The 21,462-nt window shown below is 47.8% G+C and overlaps 1 protein-coding gene across 1 annotated transcript in view; it reads left to right on the forward strand.

Annotated features, from left to right (window-relative positions):
• ERGIC1 (endoplasmic reticulum-golgi intermediate compartment 1) overlaps window positions 1-21,462 on the forward strand; it is a 118,908-nt gene that overhangs the window by 41,653 nt on the left and 55,793 nt on the right. Inside the window, exon 2 of the mRNA XM_033180310.1 lies at window positions 15,003-15,064. Coding sequence (XP_033036201.1) covers window positions 15,003-15,064 — 62 coding nt within the window. The remainder of the gene's footprint in view (window positions 1-15,002; window positions 15,065-21,462) is intronic.

A 21,462-nucleotide genomic window follows, 5' to 3' on the forward strand; every position in this document is an offset into this window, starting at 1 on the left:
GCAGGCAGATTGTTTGAGCCCAGAAGCTTGAGACCAGCCAGGGCAACATGGCAAAACCCCGTCTCTACAAAACATACAAAAACTAGCCAGGTGCAGTGGTGTGCGCTTGTCCTAGCTACTTGAAAGACCAAGGTGGGAGGATCACCTGAGCCTAGGGAGGTCGAGGCAGCAGTGAGCCTTGGTCGTGCCATTGCACTCCAGCCTGAGCAACAGAGTGAGACCCTGTCTCAAAAAATAAAAAATATTAAAAAAAAGAGGGCAGAGTAAGCACAGGCTCCCCCGAGGAGATGACATTTGAAAACAGACTTAAGTGAGGGAGCAAGCCGTACAGAGATGCAAGGACAGAACCTTCCAGGTAGAACGATAATTCATTCAAGTTCTCCAGCTGATGAGTGGCAGCAAGTCAAGGCCTTTCCATACCTCCTCTGCTTTTTCTTTTACATGCTATCTGTAAGGAGTGCTTTTTTAGCTGAAGTAACAGAAAACTGGACTAGAAGAGGTTTAAATAAGAGTTTTTTTGTTTTCATTTTTTTTTTCTCGTGTCACAAGAAGACTGGAGGTAGCTTGCTGCTGGTGTTGGCTCAGCATCTCAAGGATACGGGAGTTTTTATCTCTGCTCTCAGCTGCACTTTTCCCTTAGGGTCTCAGAGGAGCTCCCCCAGCTCCAGATGTTATGTCTGCACCCAAGACAGGAAGATGGGGTTGGGGTAGAAGTGTTAGTGCCAGTGATGTGTGACACTTTGATTAATAAAAGCAAAAGCACTCTACCCCCAGCAGGCTTCTGCTTATTATCATCAGTCAGAGCAATGTTATATGGCCACCCCAGGCCACAAAGGAGGCTGGGAAAATGAAAGTAAGTGGTTAGGGTTAAAGGGAATCAGAATCCAACAAGGTCTACCTATTGCCTATGGATTTTATTGAGACAGGATCTCATCCTGTTGCCCAGGCTGGAGTGCAGTGGTGCAATCATGGCTCACTAAAGCCTCAAACTCCTGTGCTCAAGTGACCCTCCCATCTCAGCCTCCTGAGTAACAGATTACAGTCATGAGCTACCACACCTGACTAATTTTTAAATATTTTGTGGAGATGGGATCTCGCTATGTTGCCCAGGGAACTCCTGTGCTCAAGCGATTCTCCTGTCTTGGGATAACAGGCATGAGCCACCACGCCTGGTCACATCCTTTATTTATTGAAGAAACTAGGTCATTTATTCTATAGAATGCCCACATTATGGATTGGGCTTATTGAATCATGTAACCTGTTCCTGGTATTTTTTGTAAACTGGTGGTTAGATCTGGAACCTTGATTAGACTCAGGGTCAGTTCCCTTGGCAAGAAGCGTTCCTGGGTGCTGCTGTGTGCTTTGTATTATGTCACACTGAGAGGTACAGAACAACTGGCTTTCGTCTCTTGGAGATGCTCAGATGGATCACTGCGTTCAGGCAGGGGCAGCCTGGTCTATCTGTTAGGAAGTTTCCTGTCATTGCTGGTTATTGTCTAGATCCAGGACTTCATCAGGGGACGCACAAAGAGGATTTTTCTAATTCTCTTAGTCTTTCTGCATACATTCTTTGAAGTTATTGTATAAAACAGAACTTTGCCCTCATCAACTATTTGGCTATCTAGAAATACATTTTATACCAAGAAAAAAAGTCAGAGTAAGTGCGTTCTTTTTATTTACCAATTTTCAGAATAATGAGTTGGTGGTGTAGGATCTTAAAGGTGTCCAACAAAGCTCGTTACTTGTTTTTAGGAAGTATCCTTATGAACTCATGGATCACTTAATGTATGGGATGTATTTTAATTATGGCTGTTAAAATGTTTTATTCAGACAGCTTTATTGAGGTATAATTGACTTACAATAAATGTCACGTCTGAAGTGTACAATGTGAAAAATATGACATATGTATACATCCGTGAAACCATTATCACAGCCAGGATAGTGGATATCTACACCACACCCCAAAGCTTGCTCCTCCCTGTCCTTTCCGCTCTCCCTGAGCAGCTGATGATCTGCTGTCACTCTAGATTAGTTGGCATTTTCTAGCATTTTCTATAGACAGAACCATACCATATGTACCCTAGTTTGCCTGCCATTCAGCATCATTATTTTGAGAATCATCCATGTCATTGCATGTATCAATGCTGCACTGCTTTTTGTTGCTGAGTAATATTCTATTTTATGAATATGCCACACCTTGTTCATCCATTTGTCTGTTGATGGACGTTTGGGTTGTTTCTATCTTGTGGCTCTTATAAATCAAGCTTCCATGACTTTTCATATACAGTCTTTGTATGGGCAGATGCTTTCATTTCTCTTGAGCAAAAGCCTAGAGCGGAATGGCTTGATCATATGGTGAATGTATGTTTAAGTTTTTTTTTTTTTTTTTTTTTTTTGAGACGGAGTCTCGCTCTGTCGCCCAGGCTGGAGTGCGGTGGCCGGATCTCAGCTCACTGCAAGCTCCGCCTCCCGGGTTTACGCCATTCTCCTGCCTCAGCCTCCAGAGTAGCTGGGACTACAGGCGCCCACCACCTCGCCCGGCTAGTTTTTTGTATTTTTTAGTAGAGACGGGGTTTCACCGTATTAGCCAGGATGGTCTCGATCTCCTGACCTCGTGATCCGCCCATCTCGGCCTCCCAAAGTGCTGGGATTACAGGCTTGAGCCACAGCGCCCGGCCTGTATGTATAAGTTTTAAGAAATTGCTGGGGCCGGGTGTAGTGGCTCACGCCTGTAATCCCAGCACTTTGGGAGACCGAGGCGGGTGGATCACTAGGTCAGGAGTTCAAGACTAGCCTGGCCAACATGGCAAAACCCCATCTCTACTAAAAATATAAAATTAGCCGGGCATGGTGGCGCATACCTGTAATCCCAGATACTTGGGAGGCTGAGGCAGGAGAATTGCTTGAACCCGGGAGGCAGAGGTTGCCATGAACCAAAATCATGCCACTGCACTCCAGTCTGGGCGACAAGAGTGAAACTCTGTCTCAAAAAAAAAAAAAAATTTAATGAAGCCTAATTTATCATTTTTCTTTTATTAATTAAACTTTTTGGTGTCTCATCTAAAAAGAAAAATCTTTGCCTAACCTAAGCTTACAAAGATTTTCCCTTATGATTTCCTCTGGAAGGTTTATAGTAAGTCTGACATCAGATCCGATTTTGTTCTTTTTCACAGTTGCTTTGGCTATTCTAAGTCCTTTGTATTTCCATATGAGTCTTAGAACCAGCTTGTCAATTTCTACAAAAATACCTGCTGGGATTTTGATTGGAATTGAGTTGATCTATGGATAAATTTGGGAAGAAATGCCATCTTTACAATGTTGAATCTTCTGACCCACTAATGTCTATATTTCCACATTTACTTTTGCTTTCATGTCTTTAATTTCCCTCAGCAGTATTTTCAGTATATGGGTCTTGTACTTTTTTCTCAAATTTATATATATATATATATATATATATATTTTTTTTTTTTTTAGACAAAGTTTTGCTCTTGTTGCCCAGGCTGGAGTACAATGGCATGATCTTGGCTCACCGCAACCTCCACCTCCTGGGTTCAAGTGATTCTCCTGCCTCAGCCTCCCGAGTACTTGGGATTACAGACATGCGCCACAATGTCCAGCTAATTTTGTATTTTTAGTATAGACAGGATTTCTCCATGTTGGTCAGGCTCGTCTCGAACTCCTGACCTCGTGATCCGCCCGCCCGAGCCTCCCAAAGTGCTGGGATTATAGGTGTGAGCCACCGCACCCAGCCATATTTAATATTTTTATACATCTCCTAAGAAGAATAGAAGTAACCATTCATATAAACTTTTGGTTTCCCTTCTGTTGCTTCTTTTTGAAGATATAAGCAAGACCGTACATTCATTTTTATCACTACACCCCACCCCCCTGTCACAGGGACACACACATAAAATGTAACAGAATGCAGTATTCTGCCCTAGCCTTTTCCTCTTACTGTATCCTGGAGATTCCCCATGACAGTGTCATTCTCCCATACAGTTGTATCACCCTCTGCCTTATGGGTGATCTGTAGTGTCCCCTTTGGCTGGATGTTTGGATGGTCTCCAGTCATTTGCTGTTACAGCTGGTGCTGTGGCGAATAGCCTTGTGCAGACGTCATTTTATATTTTCACTTGGAGTTCACTGAATGCTGTTAATGGGCCAGGCCCTGCATGACCCACAGGAGATTCAAAGACACATCTGACCCAGCCCAGCAAGGGTGGAAGATCCTGCAGCCACCCTGGGGCTGGGCCAGGTATAGTCCCCAGAGCCTGTGGAGATCGGGGAGCTGCCTTGGGATGGGGAGTGTGGTTTGTCTGGCTTTCTGGAAGCCAAGCTGTCAGATTTACTCCTCTTCCTCTCTGTCCAGACTTGGTCTTTGTGGGAAGGAGAGGAGGGGAAAGGCCAAGACTTTGTGGTCAGAGAGGGTTATCACAGATGGGAGAGGTCACATGTGGAGATGACTGGGGTAGAAGTGGAGGCTGCTGGGGCTGGGAGGCCATGCCGTGGGCACCAAGGTCTGGGGAGAGAGCTGCAGGGAGAAAACCTTATATGTGTTGGTGACATCAGCATTATGTGCTCTGTAGACCAGGAGTCGTCACCTAGATCTCTCATAAATCCAGGCCTTCACTCCTTCACCTGCCAGCCTGTCTCCCTCTTCTAGGCAGGCATGTGGCCCAGGGGTGAGAAGAACTGTTCTACTGGCAGACTGTGCCAGTTCAAGTCTTGGCCCTGCATCTTGGGCAAGTCAAACAGAGAGAATGCTACTGTCTGCCACACAGGGTTATGAAAGTGATCTGAGATACTGAACACAAAGTGTAAGCCTGAGGCCTTGTGCGCAGTAAGCCCTCGCGATGAGGGTAGCAGCAGTCATAGCTGTGATTGTTATTATTATTATTTATTATTATTGTTATTATTATTCCTCCCTCAAAGCTTCTCCATCTGGGCTAGAGACAGAGCTGGACCTTTTCTCCTTTGGACAGAGGGAGAGAGTGGTGTGAACTCATCTTAGTACTATGAATGTCAAGGTCAGGATTTGAGGGAGGCGATGAGAATGATTCTAGGGCACCCTCCCGCCTGCCTCCACTTGGCTCTAGTGTGTTCATTTGCCTTCGTGCCCCCCAACACACATATATGCATGCACACACATCTGCAGGCACACACGTATCCTAGTAGAGCCCCCGGGCCAGTGGTTCTCAGTAAGGTGGAGGGAATGAGTAGGTGGACAAATGAGTGAGTTTTTCGCCTCCCTGGCACTCGGCACCGAGGACTCCGACAGGCTGGTGTCCAGGGCTGACGAGCCAGAGTTTCAACTAAAAGCCTTGATGGCTATTTTTGGGACAAATGACCCACCACTTCCAATGACTTGCTCCTAAATGGCATCTAATTTCATTAAGCCTTGGAAACAGTGACATCACAAGTGCCTGCCCGTTAGCCGCCCACATATGGCGAACCACAGAGTGATCCGAGATTCGTCTGCAAGAACGGGAGAACTAAGGTCCCAAGCAGCAAAAGTTAAAATAGCAAAGCTGAGGCATTCTGCTATGAAAAGAAATTACAGATGAAATCCATTAGTCAGACATTTCCAGCGGCAGTTTCCTTGCTTGGGAGCAGGGGAAGACGTGTTTATTCGGGGTTGGGCTCTGCAGCCATTCCTCACTCTGTAGGCTAGATGTGGCCCGGAAAGTGGATTTCTGTTAAGGAAATCCTATGTTCTCATTGACTTTTAGCACTGACCTTCCCATACATTCTCATGGAACTTGCTGCATCCTAAGGCGCGAGGAAGCTAGAGACATGGATTTGGCACCTTTTTGATTAACATAGTGACACTTGTACTTACCACACCTTTATAGTAAGTCACAAAGTAAATTCAGATGGACTTCATCTTTTCCTTGTGGGTTCCTTTGCATTGTTTTTTTTCCAAGTGAGCACTGCCTTCTCAGGCACAGAGCAAAAAGGGAGAGGGAAGCACTGCCTAACTCCAGATTGCTGGTCTCCATGGAGGCCATTAAGGCCGTGGCCGTGACATCGCCCATCCGGGGCAGGAGCAGCTGGAGGCCCCTCAGAGAGAGCATGGGATCAATGGGAAAATGCGTTTCCATATGGGAAGTTTTATTCCGCACACAACAGAGCTTCCCAACCTCAACCCTCTTGACACTTGGGGCTGGTCATTCTTTGTTGTGGGGGGACCTTCTTGTGTGCCATGGAATGTTTAGCAGCACCCCTGGCCTCTACCCATGAGATGCCAGTAGCACCCCCATACCCAGCGATGGTCCAAAAGACAAATGTTCCCTGAGAGGCAAAACCTCTCCTGACATAAGCACTATCAAGGATTGATGGGAAAGCTTTTTATTGGCTTGTTTTTATTTATTTACTTTATTATTTATTTATTTATATATCCGAGGCAGAGTCTTGCTCTATCTCCCAGGCTGGAGTATTGCAGTGCCGCGATTTTGGCTCACTGCAACCTCCCCCTCCCAGATTCAAGCAATTTTCCTGCCTCAGCCTCCCCAGTAGCTGGGATTACAGGCACCTGCCACCATGCCTGACTAATTTTTGTATTTTTAGTAGAGACAGGGTTTTGGCATGTTGGCCAGGATGGTCTCGATCTCCTGATCTCAGGTAATCTGCCCGCCCTGGGGCTTGTTTTTATTTTTAAAAATTATTATTTTATTTACTTATTCTTGAGACAGGGTCTTACTCTCACCCAGGCTGGAGTGCAGAGGCATGATCTCAGCTCACTGCAGCCTCGACCTCCCTGGGCTCAAGCAATCCTCCCACCTCAGCCTCCTGAGTAGCTGGGACTACAGGCAACCACCACCACACCCAAATAATTTTTGTATTTTTTTGTAGAGACAGGGTTTCATCATGTTGCCAGGCTGATGTCAAACTCCTGACCTCAAGTGATCCACCCACTTCAGCCTCTCAGACTGGGATGACAGTGTGAGCACCACACCTGGCTTTGTTTTTGTTTTTGGTACTCTTGAGTTTAATTGTACTTTCAACTGAGCAAGGCACACCTCTTCTTGAGGCTTTGGTTTTCTCTTCTGTAAAGTGAACGGGTTGGACACAGTGATCTCAGAGTTCCTGCGAGAGCTGACCATGAGGACCATTGAGGGCAGGGGGCCCTGTGGAGTCTCTGGGTCCTGTCCCAGCAGGGGATAATCCACGTGCCCAGCTAACCCCAGTTCCCACTCCCATTCCCTTGACCCCTGGCATCCAGGTTAGTTTTTCTTAAGTCCAGTTGGTTCCTCCCTTGCTTTAAGTTTGACCCATTTTCCTTTTTAAAAAGCAAAAATGTGGCTCGATGCAGTGACTCACACCTGTAATCCCAGCACTTTGGGAGGCCGAGACAGGCAGATCACCTGAGGTTGGGAGTTGGAGACCAGCCTGACCAACATGGAGAAACCTTCATCTCTACTAAAAATACAAAATTAGCCAGGCGTGGTGGCACGTGCCTGTAATCCCAGCTACTCGGGAGGCTGAGGCAGAAGAATCGCTTGAACCTGGGAGGTGGAAGTTGCAGTGAGCTAAGATCACGCCATTGCATTCCAGCCTGGGCAATAAGAGCGAAACTCCGTCTCAAAAAAGAAAAAAAAAAAAAGCAAAACTGTCTAAGTATCCACAAAAGTAGAGAAAACAGTACAGGGACCACTGTGTACTCATCGCCCAGCTTCACCACCGCCCATCTTATCTTAGTCTCATGTTTAAGGCCAACCAGTGGGCCTTATGCTTGTACAGATCCATTCGTGGACTCAGTTCCCCAAGGGCCTAGGCTGGGCAGAGAGGAGGGCAGGAGAGGAAAGATCCGGGACCTGCCCTTGAGAACTCACACACTCCAGTGGCCAGGGAGGGCCGGGAGGGAGTGTTTCTTCAATAATAAATATTTATTATCGTCCATCCTTTAGCTTTCTGTGTTTGAGGCTAAGCAGTCCCATTCTTTTTCTTCCAAATATTTTCCACCCAAATGGGCCTGATTTGTCCCCACACTGACCAGGACCATAAATTAGATCCAGATTCAGATCTCTGCCATGGCACTTCATAGGTGTGTGAGCCTAGCCAAGTCTCCAACCTCTCTGAGCCTCATCTGTAAAATGGAACAGTAATCCCTCATTTGCAAGTCAGTCAAGACAATTAGATGTGAACATGCTGGTCAAAGGCCCCTGTGACCGTAGTACATAGTAGGTTTGCTGTAAGCATCCCTTTCCCTCCTCCATTCTCTTCACCCTTCCCTCCACATTCTCTTGACGGAGAGCTGGCCACAACTGGTCACATCACCGCAGCGAGGGACTGACTAATATCAGTCAGGGAGGACGGCTCACTTCCTGGTCTGTCACATGCCTGGGGTTCTCACCAGCCTCCTGATAACCCATTTTCTTAGTGACATTCATGCTGACTCACTTGGCTTGTGGTCAGTTCTGAAACCAGGGTCTTTTTGAGCTCTCCCTTTACCCCACCACTGCTGCTCAGCGTGGCTCTGTGGCGTGGGAATGGAGTCAGCATCATAGTACGTAGTGTTGAGGTGGCCAGTCCCAAGGAGCCAGGAGCTTTGCTAGATTGGCAGCTTCATGGGGTGGTGTCTGCCTTGATCACTTCCATTTCCCCACTCTCTAGAACACTGCCTGATATACCAGGTGCTTAGCACATGGCTGGTGAATGAATTAACAAATTTCGAACTGGTCCCTGTCTTCCAGGTGACTCACATCTGCTCTGGGGCAGCATCTTTGAAAAAGCAGATGAACAAAACCTTGAGACCTTCATCTAATTTACCGAAAAGTGCGCTCTAAACTGGTGACTCCCAGGGTACAGGCAGTGGAAGGACCATGCCCTGTGTACTCAGACTTGGGTTTGAATCCTAGCTCTGTCACTCACTGGCTTGGTGACTGTGAGCTTCCGTTTTCTCCCTGGAAAAATGAGATATAAGTATTTTCCAGGGTTTTTGTGAGAAATAAATGCAAATATGTTTGTCAATGTGCCCAGCATAGAATGGAGTGATTATGGTTAAGCATCATTTACTCTTTCCTTTGATTGCCTTCTGTAGTTTTGGTCCAAATCTCACCTCCCTCTTAGAGCTTCATCATCACCCAGCCTGCCTCCCTACCCCTGTCCCCATGCCCAGCAGAGACTTACTCTGCCTGATACCTAGGAGTCAGCAATCATTTGTTAAACCAGCACCTCAAATTCAGATGCCTACAAGGACCACCCAGGTGTGAAGACAACAGGCTAAGTGGGATGGTGATGATGAGGATGATGACGGTTACTCTTAGAGATGGTAGTCTCACTCTGTTGCTCAGGCTGGAGTACAGTGGAATGGTCATAGCCCACTGTAGCCTCAATCTCCTGGTCTCAAGTGATCCTCCCACCTCAGCCTCCCGAGTAACCGGGATTAAAGGCATGCTCTAAGTGTGAATAAGTGATACCTCTGTCTTTGATGATTTTCTAAATTTCCATTTGAAATACTTTTTTAGCTTTTTGTTCTGAAATAATTTCAGACTTTTCCCCCAAACTGCAAAAATAGTACAGAGTTCCTGTATGCCCTTTACCCAAGCGTCCCCAAATGTTAACATCTTACATAATCACAATGCCATGATCAAGAGCAGGAAAATCCATTAGACAGTGTCACCGGCCAGTCTGCAGTTCGTACTCAACTTTCTTCAGGTGTCCCACTGATCGCCTTTTTCTGATCCAGGATCTCATCAGATTTAGTTGTCATGTCTCTTTAGTCTCCTTCCATCTGTGACAGTTCCCCCAGCTTTTCTTGTGCTTTCTGACCTGAATGCTCTTGGCAAATGCCAGCCAGTTTTTGTTTTGTTTTGTTTTGTTTTGCAGACTGCCCCTCACTTTGGATTTGGTTGATGTTTTCTCATTATTAGATTGAAGCTGTACCTTTTAGGCAGGATTCCCCAGAAGTGGTGCTGTGTCCTCCTCAGTGTGGCATATCAGGAGGCACGGGGTGCTGATGTGTCTCCATGCTTCCGGTGTCCACTGTGTTCACCTGGTTCAGATGATGCCTGGGCCAGGCACAGTGGCTCATGTCTGTAATCCCAATACTTTGGGAGGCCGAGGCGGGCAGATCGCTTGCGCCCTGTAGTTGAAGACCAGCCTGGGCAACATTGCAAAACCCCATCTCTACAAAAAAATCAAAAAATTAGCCAGGCATGGTGGCGCATCCCTGTAGTCCCAGCTACTCGGGAGGCTGAGGTGGGAGGATCGCCTGAGCCTTGGGAGATTGAGGCTGCAGTGTGTCATCACATCACTGCACTCCAGCCTGGGTGACAGTGAGACTCTGTCCCTCCAGCCCCCACCAAAAAGATGATGTCTGCTGAATTTCTCTACTGCACAGTCACTCTTTCCATTTGGTAATTAATAAGCATTTTCTGGGGAAGTGCTTTGAAGGTATGTCAATATCCTATTCTTTATCAAACTTTTGATTTGTTCATTTCTTTATTTCTATCTATGTAGATTCCTGCCTTTCTGTTTTATCCAATGGCTTATAATCTGTGATGATTGTTATTTATTTTGATGCTCACATTGTCTATTCTTTGGCCAGTGGGAACCCCCTCGAGGGCCTCACCCTGTAGCCCAGGCTGGAGTGCAGTGCTCACCATAGCATTAAACTCCTAGATTCAAGTGGTCCTCCCACCTCAGCCTCTTGACAAGCTAGGATAGAGGTGCCACCACCACGCCCAACTTTTGTTGTTGTAGTCTTTGTTGTTGTTGTTTGTAGAGATGAGGTCTTGTTATGTTGCCCAGGCTTTTCTTGAACTCCTGCCCTCAAGCGATCCCCCTGCCTGGACCTCCCAAACTGCTGGAATTATAAGCATGAGCCATTGACTGTGTCTGGCCTCTTCTTGTCCTTTTGACAGTCCTTTTCATTCTTTGAACACTTTCTTGGTTTCTGACATAAGAAGGTGCTCCAGGCCCATCTTGTATTTTTCCTGCCCAGCCTAGAATCAGCCATTCCAAGGAGCTCTGACTCCTTAAGTAGAGAATAGTGATTAGAAGCCAAGATTTGGGTGCTCATTACACTCACTGCTATTGGGCTGTTGCTGTTGCTGGATCTTCTCTATGGAAAGAGTGAGGAAATGTATGTATATGTGATATGTATATATGCATGTGCATATTTCAGTATTTGGGTATCTTGAAAATGATTAACTCATACTGATATTTTCATTACCACTCTAATACCATGTTTTCACCCCCCTTCCCTGACAGTGAGGCACCTGGCCCCACTATCCTTGTACATGTACATGTTTGACCAGTCTCTCTGTATGTAACAATCTCCTATCTCTTCCTCACCCTGACTGAGCTTAGACACCCTGCCCTGAGCCACCGCTGCCTCCTCACCCAGAGCAGCCTCTGACTTCCAGTTTTGAAACAATGGTTCTTATATTTTTTATTTTTTAATTTTTATTTTATGTGTGTTTTGAGATAGAGTCTCACTGTGTCACCCAGGCTGGAGTACAATGGCACCATCTCAGCTCACTGCAGCCTCAACCTCCCAGGCTCAAGTGATCCTCCCACCTCAGCCTCCCGAGTAGCTGGGACTACAGGCGCACACCAGCATGCCCAGCTAATTTTGTTCATTTTTTTGTGGAGATGAGGTCTCTCTATGCTGCCCAGGCTGGTCTCAAACTCGTATTCTCAAGCAGTCCTCCCACCTCAGCCTCCCAAAGTGCTGGGATCACAGGCATGAGCCATTGTGCACAGCAGTTTCTGTATTTTTTAAATCGCGAGGCCCAGTTTCTGCTTGTTGGCCCCTGATGGTGACCTGGACAAAAGCTGGTTGTTAGCCACTTGGGATATCGAGTCCCAGGGCACTGCTGTCAATTCAGCTTTAATCTGTATGGGAACTTTTAGATCCCCTGTGTACCCCCTCATTTAATACTCAGAGAAGCTGAGGCCCAGCAAGGGCCAGGGATTTCCTGCAGGTCCAAGACCAAGTTGGGGTGGAGTGAGGACGAGAACCCTCCCGCTGCAGCCCTTCCCCACTGCCTGGCTACTTGCTACTCATTTCTCCAGTCTTCTTAGGAGAACCCACGTGCCCTCCCCACTGGCCCAGGCTGGCCTTCCTATGACACGAAGCGGACCACATCCTTCTCTAGCTCTGCAGGGCCTCTCTGCTCAAATGGTCACCACCTAGGCCCCGGGCCTCATGTCATCTGCAGACACGTTTCATTTGTCCTGTAGAATGTTGGCCCACCGTTTGAGAATGGTGAACTTCCACGTCAAATTCCCTTATTTTTGGCTTCTCTTGGAAAATCAGTAGATCTGTCCTCCTGAGCCTGCATGTCTGCCTGGCAGGCATCAGCTGGGGCTCAGTGATGGCCACCCGCTGGGTTCTTTTCTCTCCATTCCCTCTCCCCACCCCCACCTCCCAAATTTGCTGACCTCTCATAGTCTCCCACAGTAGACCGCCCACCGGCTCCCATCGACACTTGGTGTGAGACTCCCTAGCCACAGCCTGGCCCTCAGGACCCTCTCCTCCAGCCGCGCCCCAGCTTTCCATCCTCCTCTCCCTCCACGCCAGGCCATGCCCCATGCAGGAGAGAGGACGGTGCCCAGCTTCCTGGGTTCGGTCCTACTGTGTCTTTGCTTCTGCTCCTCTCCTTGCCTAGGCTGCTCTTTCCCTCCACCCACCTCCTCCTCCTGCTCTGTGCACACATCACCCCTGTAGGAAGCTTCACTGAGGACCCCAGGCCAAGTCAGGTACCCCTCCTGAGTTAATCCACCACCTCGTGATGAGGATGCCACTACCTTCTCCTTCTGTTTCTTTGCCTCTACTGCTAACCTACAAACTGACTGGGCCAAGGGTTGATTTTTATCTCCTTGCCTGAGGGCCTAAAAGAGGGGGTGCGTAGTAGGCGCTGTGTAAATGTTAGTCAAACAAGCGTTAATAATAATAGTAACCACAAATATCCACATGGCATTTCTGGGTGCCAGGCTCCGCCTCAGTACATTATATGTGCGCAGTCATTCGAGCCTCACCACCATGCTGTGAGATAGTTACAGTTGTTGCCCCCACTTTATAGACAAAGAAACTGAGGCACAGAGTTTGAGTGACGGACCCAGGGTGGCACAGTAGTGGTCATGGTTGAGCCCAGGCACCTGATTCCACAGCCCATACTCTTACCTCTCACACAACTCTGTGTTAAAGTGGCCCACACTTTCTGACTAAGGGATGTGAGTAAGTATGGACAGGTGAGTTGCAGAGACCCCCGACCTCCCGACCACACCCCAGCCCCAGCTTCTGGTACCCTCAGGGCCCCAAGCACAGGTGACTGGGAGCTAAGCAGGCGGCAGAGAAAGTGGTATCTTTTAAATGGGCAGCCCGCAGGAATTTTTCTCCCCTGAGGTCTTAGGAAACTGAGCTTGTTTCACGTGTAATTAGGGTGAGCACACTGATTCAAGCATCAGCCCTTACGCAAGGTTTCCAAGGCATTGCGTCGGGTTTAGCCAGGCACACTCTTGTTTCCTAATCACCAAAGAGGAACCACACACCAGCTTGTCACCCCGGAGGGCTGGAGCCCCTGGCCTCTCCAGCAAGTCAAGTTCTGTCTGAGCGCTGAGAATGCCATGTGGACTGAGGAGGGTTCTGTCGATCAAACTCTGCTGTGGGAGAACTGACTGCCGCACAGGTTCAAGTGAAGGAAAGGAAGCCAAGTGCATGGGGAGCCTCCCCTGCGAGCTCTCTGCGTCACATCCTTTACAGACTCTTCTTTCCCTCACTCCTGTCTGTGGCCTCGCAGGGTCTAGTGGTAATGAATGGTCCCATATTTACAAAGGGGGAAACTTAGGCTCAGAGAGGTGAAGTCGTTTGCTGAAGGTCACACGGTGAACAAGAGGACCAGCCGAGATTTGAACCAGGGTAGTCTGATTCCAGGGTCTTAACTCTTAAATAGCTGCTGTTAAAGCAGAGCCAGAATTAAACCCGTGTCTGTCTGATTCCAAAACCCTGAATTCTCCCACCACACCACACGATTTCCCTGAGCTCTGGTGGGATCCATAGGAAAGAAAGCTATCTGTCTGCTTCTGGGAGGGACAGAAACCACACAAGACAGGAACCAGAGCCATCACGAGCTGATGCTGAGACTGTGGGCTCCTGGCAGGACTTTCTGTTCACCTCATGCCTTAGCATTCTTAAGAAAAATCTCCATGAGGCCGACAGCAGGAGCTAGGGGGGCGCAGCAGGAGTGGAAACAGGAGGAGGCAGGAAAGGGAAGAGGGGGAGGAGAGGTGACGTGGAGCAAGAATGCAGCATCGTCACATAACTCGAGCAGGGCTGTGCGTTTCTCCGCTTCCTCTAGCGTCAGCGTCACCCCCGACTCAGGGGTTCCATTCACTCCTTAATTATCCAGTGCCTACTATGCACCAGGCCCGTGCTAGGGTTTGGGAACGTGGCAGGGGACAAAACCTAACGAGGCGCCTGCCCTTGCGGAAGTCACACTCTGATGGAAGATCCACCGATGATTGGGAGGGTCATCTGGTGGCTCACGCCTGTAATCCCAGCACTTTGGGAGGCCAAGGTGGGCGGATTGCTTGAGCTCGGGAGTTTGAGACCAGCCTGGGCAACATGGCAAAACCCTGTCTCTACCAAAAATACAAAAATTAGCCAGGCATGGTGGCGCATGCCCGTAGTCCCAGCTTCTCGGGAGGCTGAGACATGAGACTCACTTGAACCCGGGAGGCAGAGGTTGCAGTGAACCAAGATTGCACAACTGCATTCCATCCTGGGTGACAGAGCGAGACCCTGTTAAAAAAACAAAATGTTATGAAGTAGAGATGACAAGGGGACGTGATCTAAGGGTGTTGTGGGGAGCAGGGATTCCATCAGAGAGGCCTCCCACCAGGCATCTTGGAGAAGGTGTCCTGAAAGAGCAGAAAAACTGTGGGAAGAACCATGGTTTGCTGAACCATGTGGCACATGAGCCAGAATCACTGCCTGCTGCCTTGAGACCCACCCTTTGTGCCCACCTCACTCCTGTTCCATTTGCTTTCCGCAGGTTTGACATCTACAGGAAGGTGCCCAAGGACCTTACGCAGCCAACGTACACCGGGGCCATTAGTGAGTAGCCATCCTCTGGCCATGCCCTCTGCCGCCTCTCCACTGCCCATGCCTGCTCTCTCTATGCAGACCGTCTGAGCCAGGGAGGAAAGAAGGAAAGATAGGAGGGAGGGAAGAAATGCTGAGTATCTTACGGGAGCCCTTCCAACATTTCTTCACTTAATCTCTATCCTTACTGTAACCCTGCAAGGTATAGGCACCATCTGGAAGAACACAAAAGAAATTGTCAAGAGTAGGTGCCAGGCCAGGCGTGGTGGCTCACGCCTGTAATCCCAGCACTTTGGGAGGCCAAAGCAGGTGGATCAATTGAGATCAGGAGTTTGAGACCAGCCTGACCAACATGCTGAAACCCTGTCTCTACTAAAAATACAAAATTAGCCAGACTTGGTGGCACATGCCTGTAATCCCATCTACTCAGGAGGCTAAGGCAGGAGAATTGCTTGAACCAGGGAGGCGGAGGTTGCAGTGAACCAAGACCACGCCATTGCACTCCAGCCTGGGTGACAAGAGCGAGACTCCGTCTCAAAAAAAAAAACCCCATAGCTGCCCCTGGGAGAGGAATTGGGCCTAGGGATAGGAGAGAGATTTACTTTTCTCTTTATACCTTAGAAACAATTTGAGTTTTTCACCAAAGCATGTTTTTATCCATTAAAAAAAAAAAAATCACGATCTCATCCAGATTTGGGGTTCTGAAGACCATTCTTCAATAAAAGGAACCATGGCTCCTTGGAGAAGTGCCTGATTTCAGGGCCAGGCAGGGTAAGGAAAGAGGAGCCTGGAGCACCTGGTGTCAGCAGGACCTAGGAGCCAACTTGAAAGCCAGCCTGTGACAGTAATAAAATAAATAATGACATTATTGGCTTAGAAGCCAGAGAATTAAGAAGGAGTTCTGTGAGTCCTAATTAATATCAATAAATGGGGGAGAAGAGACAAATCCTTCCAGAAGATTTCCAAAATATACAGGTTGAATATCTCTTATCCAAAATGCTTAGGACAAGTGTCTCCGATTTTGGATTTCAGATTTTAGAATATTTGCATTATACTTATCAGTTGAGCATCCTATACCCAAAAACCTGAAATCCAAAATGCTCCAGTGAGCATTTCCTTTGAGCATCACGTTGGCACTGAAAATGTTTCAAATTTTGGAGCGCTTAGAATTTCGGATTTTCAGATTTGGGATACTCAACATGTATGTAGCTTTTCTCCCAGCCAGGTGATAGAGTTTAATTCCCCTCTCCTTGAGTGTGGGCTTAGTAACTCTATTTCAAGGAATAGAGAATGGGAAGGAAAAATATGTGGCAAGTGCCAGTGAGGAACCAGGTGAGGAAGGTTGGCATCACCAGTGATAAGCCACATGCATATCATGAGCCCCTGACAGGATGCACGGAGGCATCTTGCCTCCATGGGATCGTCCCCAAAAACCGCAGTTCAGTCTAATCATGAGAAAACTCACAATCCCAGGTCAGGGGACATTCTATAGCATACTTGACCAGTACTCTTCCAAAGTGGCAAGGTCTTGAAAAACACCAAAGGACAAGGAACTGTCACTGATGAGAGACTAAGGACCCAGGATGAAAATGCAAAGTGGACTCCTGGATCAGTTCCTGAAACAGAAATCAGGAGTTTGTGGGGAAACTAGTGAAGCCCAAATAAAGTCCATAGCCGAGTTCATGGTACTGTACTAATGTTAATTTCTTCATTTTGACAAATGTAAGATGCTAACATAAGGGGAAGCCCAGTGAAGGGCATATGGGAACTGTCTGTACTACCTTTGCATCTATGATTATTCTACAAGTAAAAAGTTTTAAAAACACACCAAAGCCACCTTGAAAACAGGAGATGCTTTCGCCTCATTTTCCCAATGAGAAAATGAGCTGAGAGAGGTGAGTTGAAATTTCACAGCTCACAAAATATGGAGCCATGACTCATACTCAGGTGGGCCTCCTTGCACCCCACATGCCCCTCAGTGCCTGGTGTGGGAGAGGGACCTGCCCCACTGACGGTCCCAGCCCTGCTGCCTGAGCAGGGTCCTGGGCCGGGCAGTCAGCCATACTGGAGTCCATTTCTCCTGGTTCAGGCCGTTCTCAGTTGGGGGAGGACCTTGGGGATCCGGCTGGGCTTGTTGAAGCTGCAAGATGCCTTAGAGAGCCCTGAGGAAGGGATAGCACAGCCGCATGGCAGGATGCATGTCACATAGGCTCCATGTTCCGGCAGAGCAACATTCATCCTCCCATTTAGCAGCAGTATGACTGGGCAAGTCACTCCCCTCTCTGAGCCTCAGTTTCCTGATCTGGAGATTAAATGTGTCCCTGGACATGTCTCGTGCAGGGCACGTGCTAACCCCTCAGCGCACGGACGACTCTCCTTCTTATCACTGTCCTCCTGGAGCCTGCAACCCATGAGGACCTCTGGCCCGAGAAGCTGTGCAGCTTTGTGCCTCGACCCCCGAGGAAAGGATATGGAGGGGACCATGAGAGGAAAGAGACTTGGTAGTTTATGAACCTGATCCAAAAAAATCAAATGAGGTTTCCTGCCCCATTTCTACCATCCACCAATAGCTCCATCCTCTTCCCTCTTCTCCATCTCTGCAGTCTCTCCCTTGTCTGGTATGTTTAACAGTCAGGTGTGTATTTATTTTTCTAGAGTTTTAAAAAAAATATTTAGGCTTTTTTTTTTTTTTTTTTTGAGACGGAGTCTCGCTTTGTCCCCCAGGCTGGAGTGCAGTGGCACGATCTCGGTTCACTGCAACTTCTGCCTCCCGGGTTCAAGCAATTCTTGCGCCTCAGCCTCCCCGAGTAGTTGGGACTACAGACGCCTGCCACTATGCCAAGCTAATTTTTGTATTTTTAGTAGAGACGGGGTTTCACCATGTTGGCCAGGCTGGTCTCAAACTCCTGACCTCAAGTGATCCACCTACTTTGGCCTCCCAAAGTGCTGGGATTACAGGTGAGAGCCATTGCGCCTGGCCTATTTAGGCTTTGATATACGTATATCACTGATTGAAACACAAAAAGGAGCATACTCTGCACACTGTTCTTCCCTTGCCTTTCTTCCACTGATACATCCTGGGCACCTTTCCTGCCAGCGGATAAATAGCCACCACATTCTTCTTTCCAGCTGTGTCACATTCTGTTATCTGGCTGACCTACGGGGCCTGTGGCCAGCCCCTGAGGGTAGACATTCCCCATTCTGGTTTGTTGGACATCCTTGTCCATATCTTTTTGTATCCTTGTACAGTTATTTCTGTAAGGTAACTTCCCTAGAAGAGGAATTACTGGGTTAAAGAGTATGAGTGTTTTGAAACTTACAAGGTCCTGCCAAAGGGCCCTCCAGGGACATAGTCTGATAGACAGTTTCAGCCACAGCACAGGAGACAGCAAATTTCCTTACACAAGAGGAAAGGCGTGAGGCATAGGAAACCAGCCCTTAGCTACCATTTAGTGCACAAATATTTATTAACCAGGTCCTTGGGCCAGGCGCCATGCCAAGCCCTGGGACTGTGCTGATGAACGGGCTTCCATCTTTGTCCTTGAGGAGCACACGGCCAGGCAGGGCAGGCCACTCGGACACACACCATTTCATTACTTTGCGATAGGTGCTATTAATAACTGAAGGAAAGATCAGGGCATTGGAGACTCACAGCTCAGGGTTTAAATTTTGCCTCCTCCACTTACGTGACTGTGTGACCTTGGACAAATTCCTTGGCCTCTCGGAGCCTTGGGTCTCAGGTCCAGTGCCCCCTTTGGCTGGCTGTACCAGGTTTCCTACCAGCAAGCCTTCTCCTGGGGTCACATTCCTACTCTCCAACGCCTGAGTCAGTTTCAGAAGAAGTCTGGAGTCGGAGAGCCATAGAGTCTTGCCCAAACATGGACTGAAAAACCTTCATCAAGAAAAGCCTTCAGTATCAGAAGGCCTTTCTGGTTGAAATAGTTTTTACCTTCTGTCGTGTTTTTCATTCATTCGTTCAACAAATATTTATTTTATACCTTATCTGAGCCAGGCACTGTGCTAATCCCTGAGGCCACAGTGGCATTGAGATCTGGTCTCTGTCCTCCTCGTCTATCTGGGGTAAGGGTAACACACGCCATGAATGCGTGTAATTGGGACCTTTGGACCACCTGAATCTCTGCCAAGCAGACTTGGCACTTACTGTGTCCACCTGCTGGGCTGACCAGGCTTCAGTCCGAGCCTTGAAAAAGCACACAGATCTCAGAAGGAGGCCTTTCCATCCGCATCCCCCTGGCTCTGGTGTGGATGGAATTAGAACCCTGGGACACGTCTCCAGGCATGGAGCACAGAAAGTAGCTAGGAGGCCTGGACCCAGCCAAGTCAGCACCGACTTTTGAACACTCCCTGTTTTTTTCGTTTTGTTTTTTTGAGACAGAATTTTGCTCTCGTTGCCCAGCCTGAAGTGCAATGGCTCACTGCAACCTCCACCTCTCGGATTCAAGTGGTTCCCATGTCTCAGCCTCCCAAGTGGTTGGGATTACAGGCGCCTGCCACCGCACCTGGCTAATTTTTGTATTTTTAGTGGAGATGGGTTTTCACCGTGTTGGCCAGGCTGGTCTCAAACTCCTGACCTCAAGTTATCCACCCGCCTCAGCCTCCCAAAGTGCTGGGATTATAGGCATGAGCCACCATGCCCAGCAACACTCTCTATTTTGTGCCTGTTCATCATTACAGCATCCAATGAGTTGTCAGGGCTTGGGGGAGGAGGGTGCAGAAGATTCTGAAATATGGGTCCTATATGATCCTGGTCAGAAAGTTGCAAGCTTCCAAAGCAAGGATGTTTTGCCTGCTCAGTTTTCCAAGAGGTTTAATAGCCTCAGTTTGCAGGTGAGAAAGGAAAGAACAGGAGCCAGGAAATTTGGATTGACAGCCGATCTCTTCCAGTGGATTTGTTCAGCAGCTGGAGAAGACAATTTGAAATTAATCCCTCTGCCATTCGAAAACGAAAGAAAACACAGCCACTCAGTAAACTGATGTAGAACCTGTTTCGAAATAGATTGCTGAGTGAGCAAAGCTTGGTGGAAAAGAGTGTGCCCATTACGCTGCTGTTCGCTTAGGGGGATATATATATATATATATATATGTTTAAATGTCCATGGATGGACACACGAAACTGTAACAGGGAATCGGGGGCTGCAGATCAGGAGAGACAGACTCACTTTTTTATACAGCTGGATTTTTTTTTTTAATATATAATATGCATCATTAACTATTTTTTTCTTTAAAATTTTTTGTTTGTTTCTCACTCTGTCTTATGGTGCTGATGATAACTCCTTTTTTTTTGTTTGTTTTTTTAAGTAAAACCTTTAAGTGCTTCCCCAGTACAACTTTTTCAAAGTTTGGGAGAAACTGCGAGTAATTCTAGTATCCCCCATGTCTCAGGGTGGTTGGAGAGACTCAGTGAGCAGTCTGGGGACATCCTGCCTTTCACTTGGAGCCTAAGTTCTTGAGGTTCCTTTTCTCAGGGCGTTGGCTCTAAAACACATGGATTCCAGTCCTGCCTCTCCTGCCCCCACACAGTGAAGCCTTGGGCCAGCCTCCTTGTCTCGCTCTGCCTCTACACCCTTAACATGGGCACCGCCCCCCTTAAGGTGGGTGGGAGTGTGAGGTGACAGGACATCTGTTAATGCACTCATGACAGGGCACATAGTAGGTACCCAGCGAACACTCTTTCCCCTTCCCTCGGAATGGATCTTTGGCTATTTGTTTTGAAGACAGACAGAAAGATGGCTATTGGCTTTGAAGATAGATTGATCAGTCGATCAATGACTGTTTTAGATATAGGTAGATGGGCAGATAGATATACATAAATAGATACAGGCCGGGTGCAGTGGCTCACGCCTGTAATCCCAGCACTTTCGGAGGCCGAGGCGGGCAGATCACAAGGTCAGGAGGTCGAGACCATCCTGGCTAACACAGTGAAACCCCATCTCTACTAAAAATACAAAAATTAGCCGGGCGAGGTGGTGGGCGCCTGTAGTCCCAGCTACTCGGGAGGCTGAGGCAGGAGAATGGCATGAATCCAGGAGGTGGAGCTTGCAATCAGCCAAGATTGTGCCACTGCACTCCAGCCTGGGCAACAGAGCAAGACTCCATCTCAAAAATAAATTAATAAATAAATAAAAATAAATAAATAGATACGGAGTAAGAAAAATAATAGAGATAACTGGCTGTCACATCCATGATGCTGGCTCTGCCATTCCAGGTGCAGGCTGCAGAGAATACAGCAGAATTAGCAAGAGGAACGGGGAAGTCTTTGCAGGAAACTGAGGGTCAACCAATGTGTCAAATCACTTTCCCCAGGTCACCAAACCCTTCCCACATCTCCCTGATGGAAGTCCTACTCATGAGCTGATGCTCAAGTAATTGTTACCTGCTGGGCTCTGTTT

This window comes from Trachypithecus francoisi, unplaced genomic scaffold (assembly GCF_009764315.1).
Source record: "Trachypithecus francoisi isolate TF-2019V2 unplaced genomic scaffold, Tfra_2.0 Lachesis_group2, whole genome shotgun sequence".
NCBI classification, from domain to species: Eukaryota; Metazoa; Chordata; class Mammalia; order Primates; family Cercopithecidae; genus Trachypithecus; species Trachypithecus francoisi.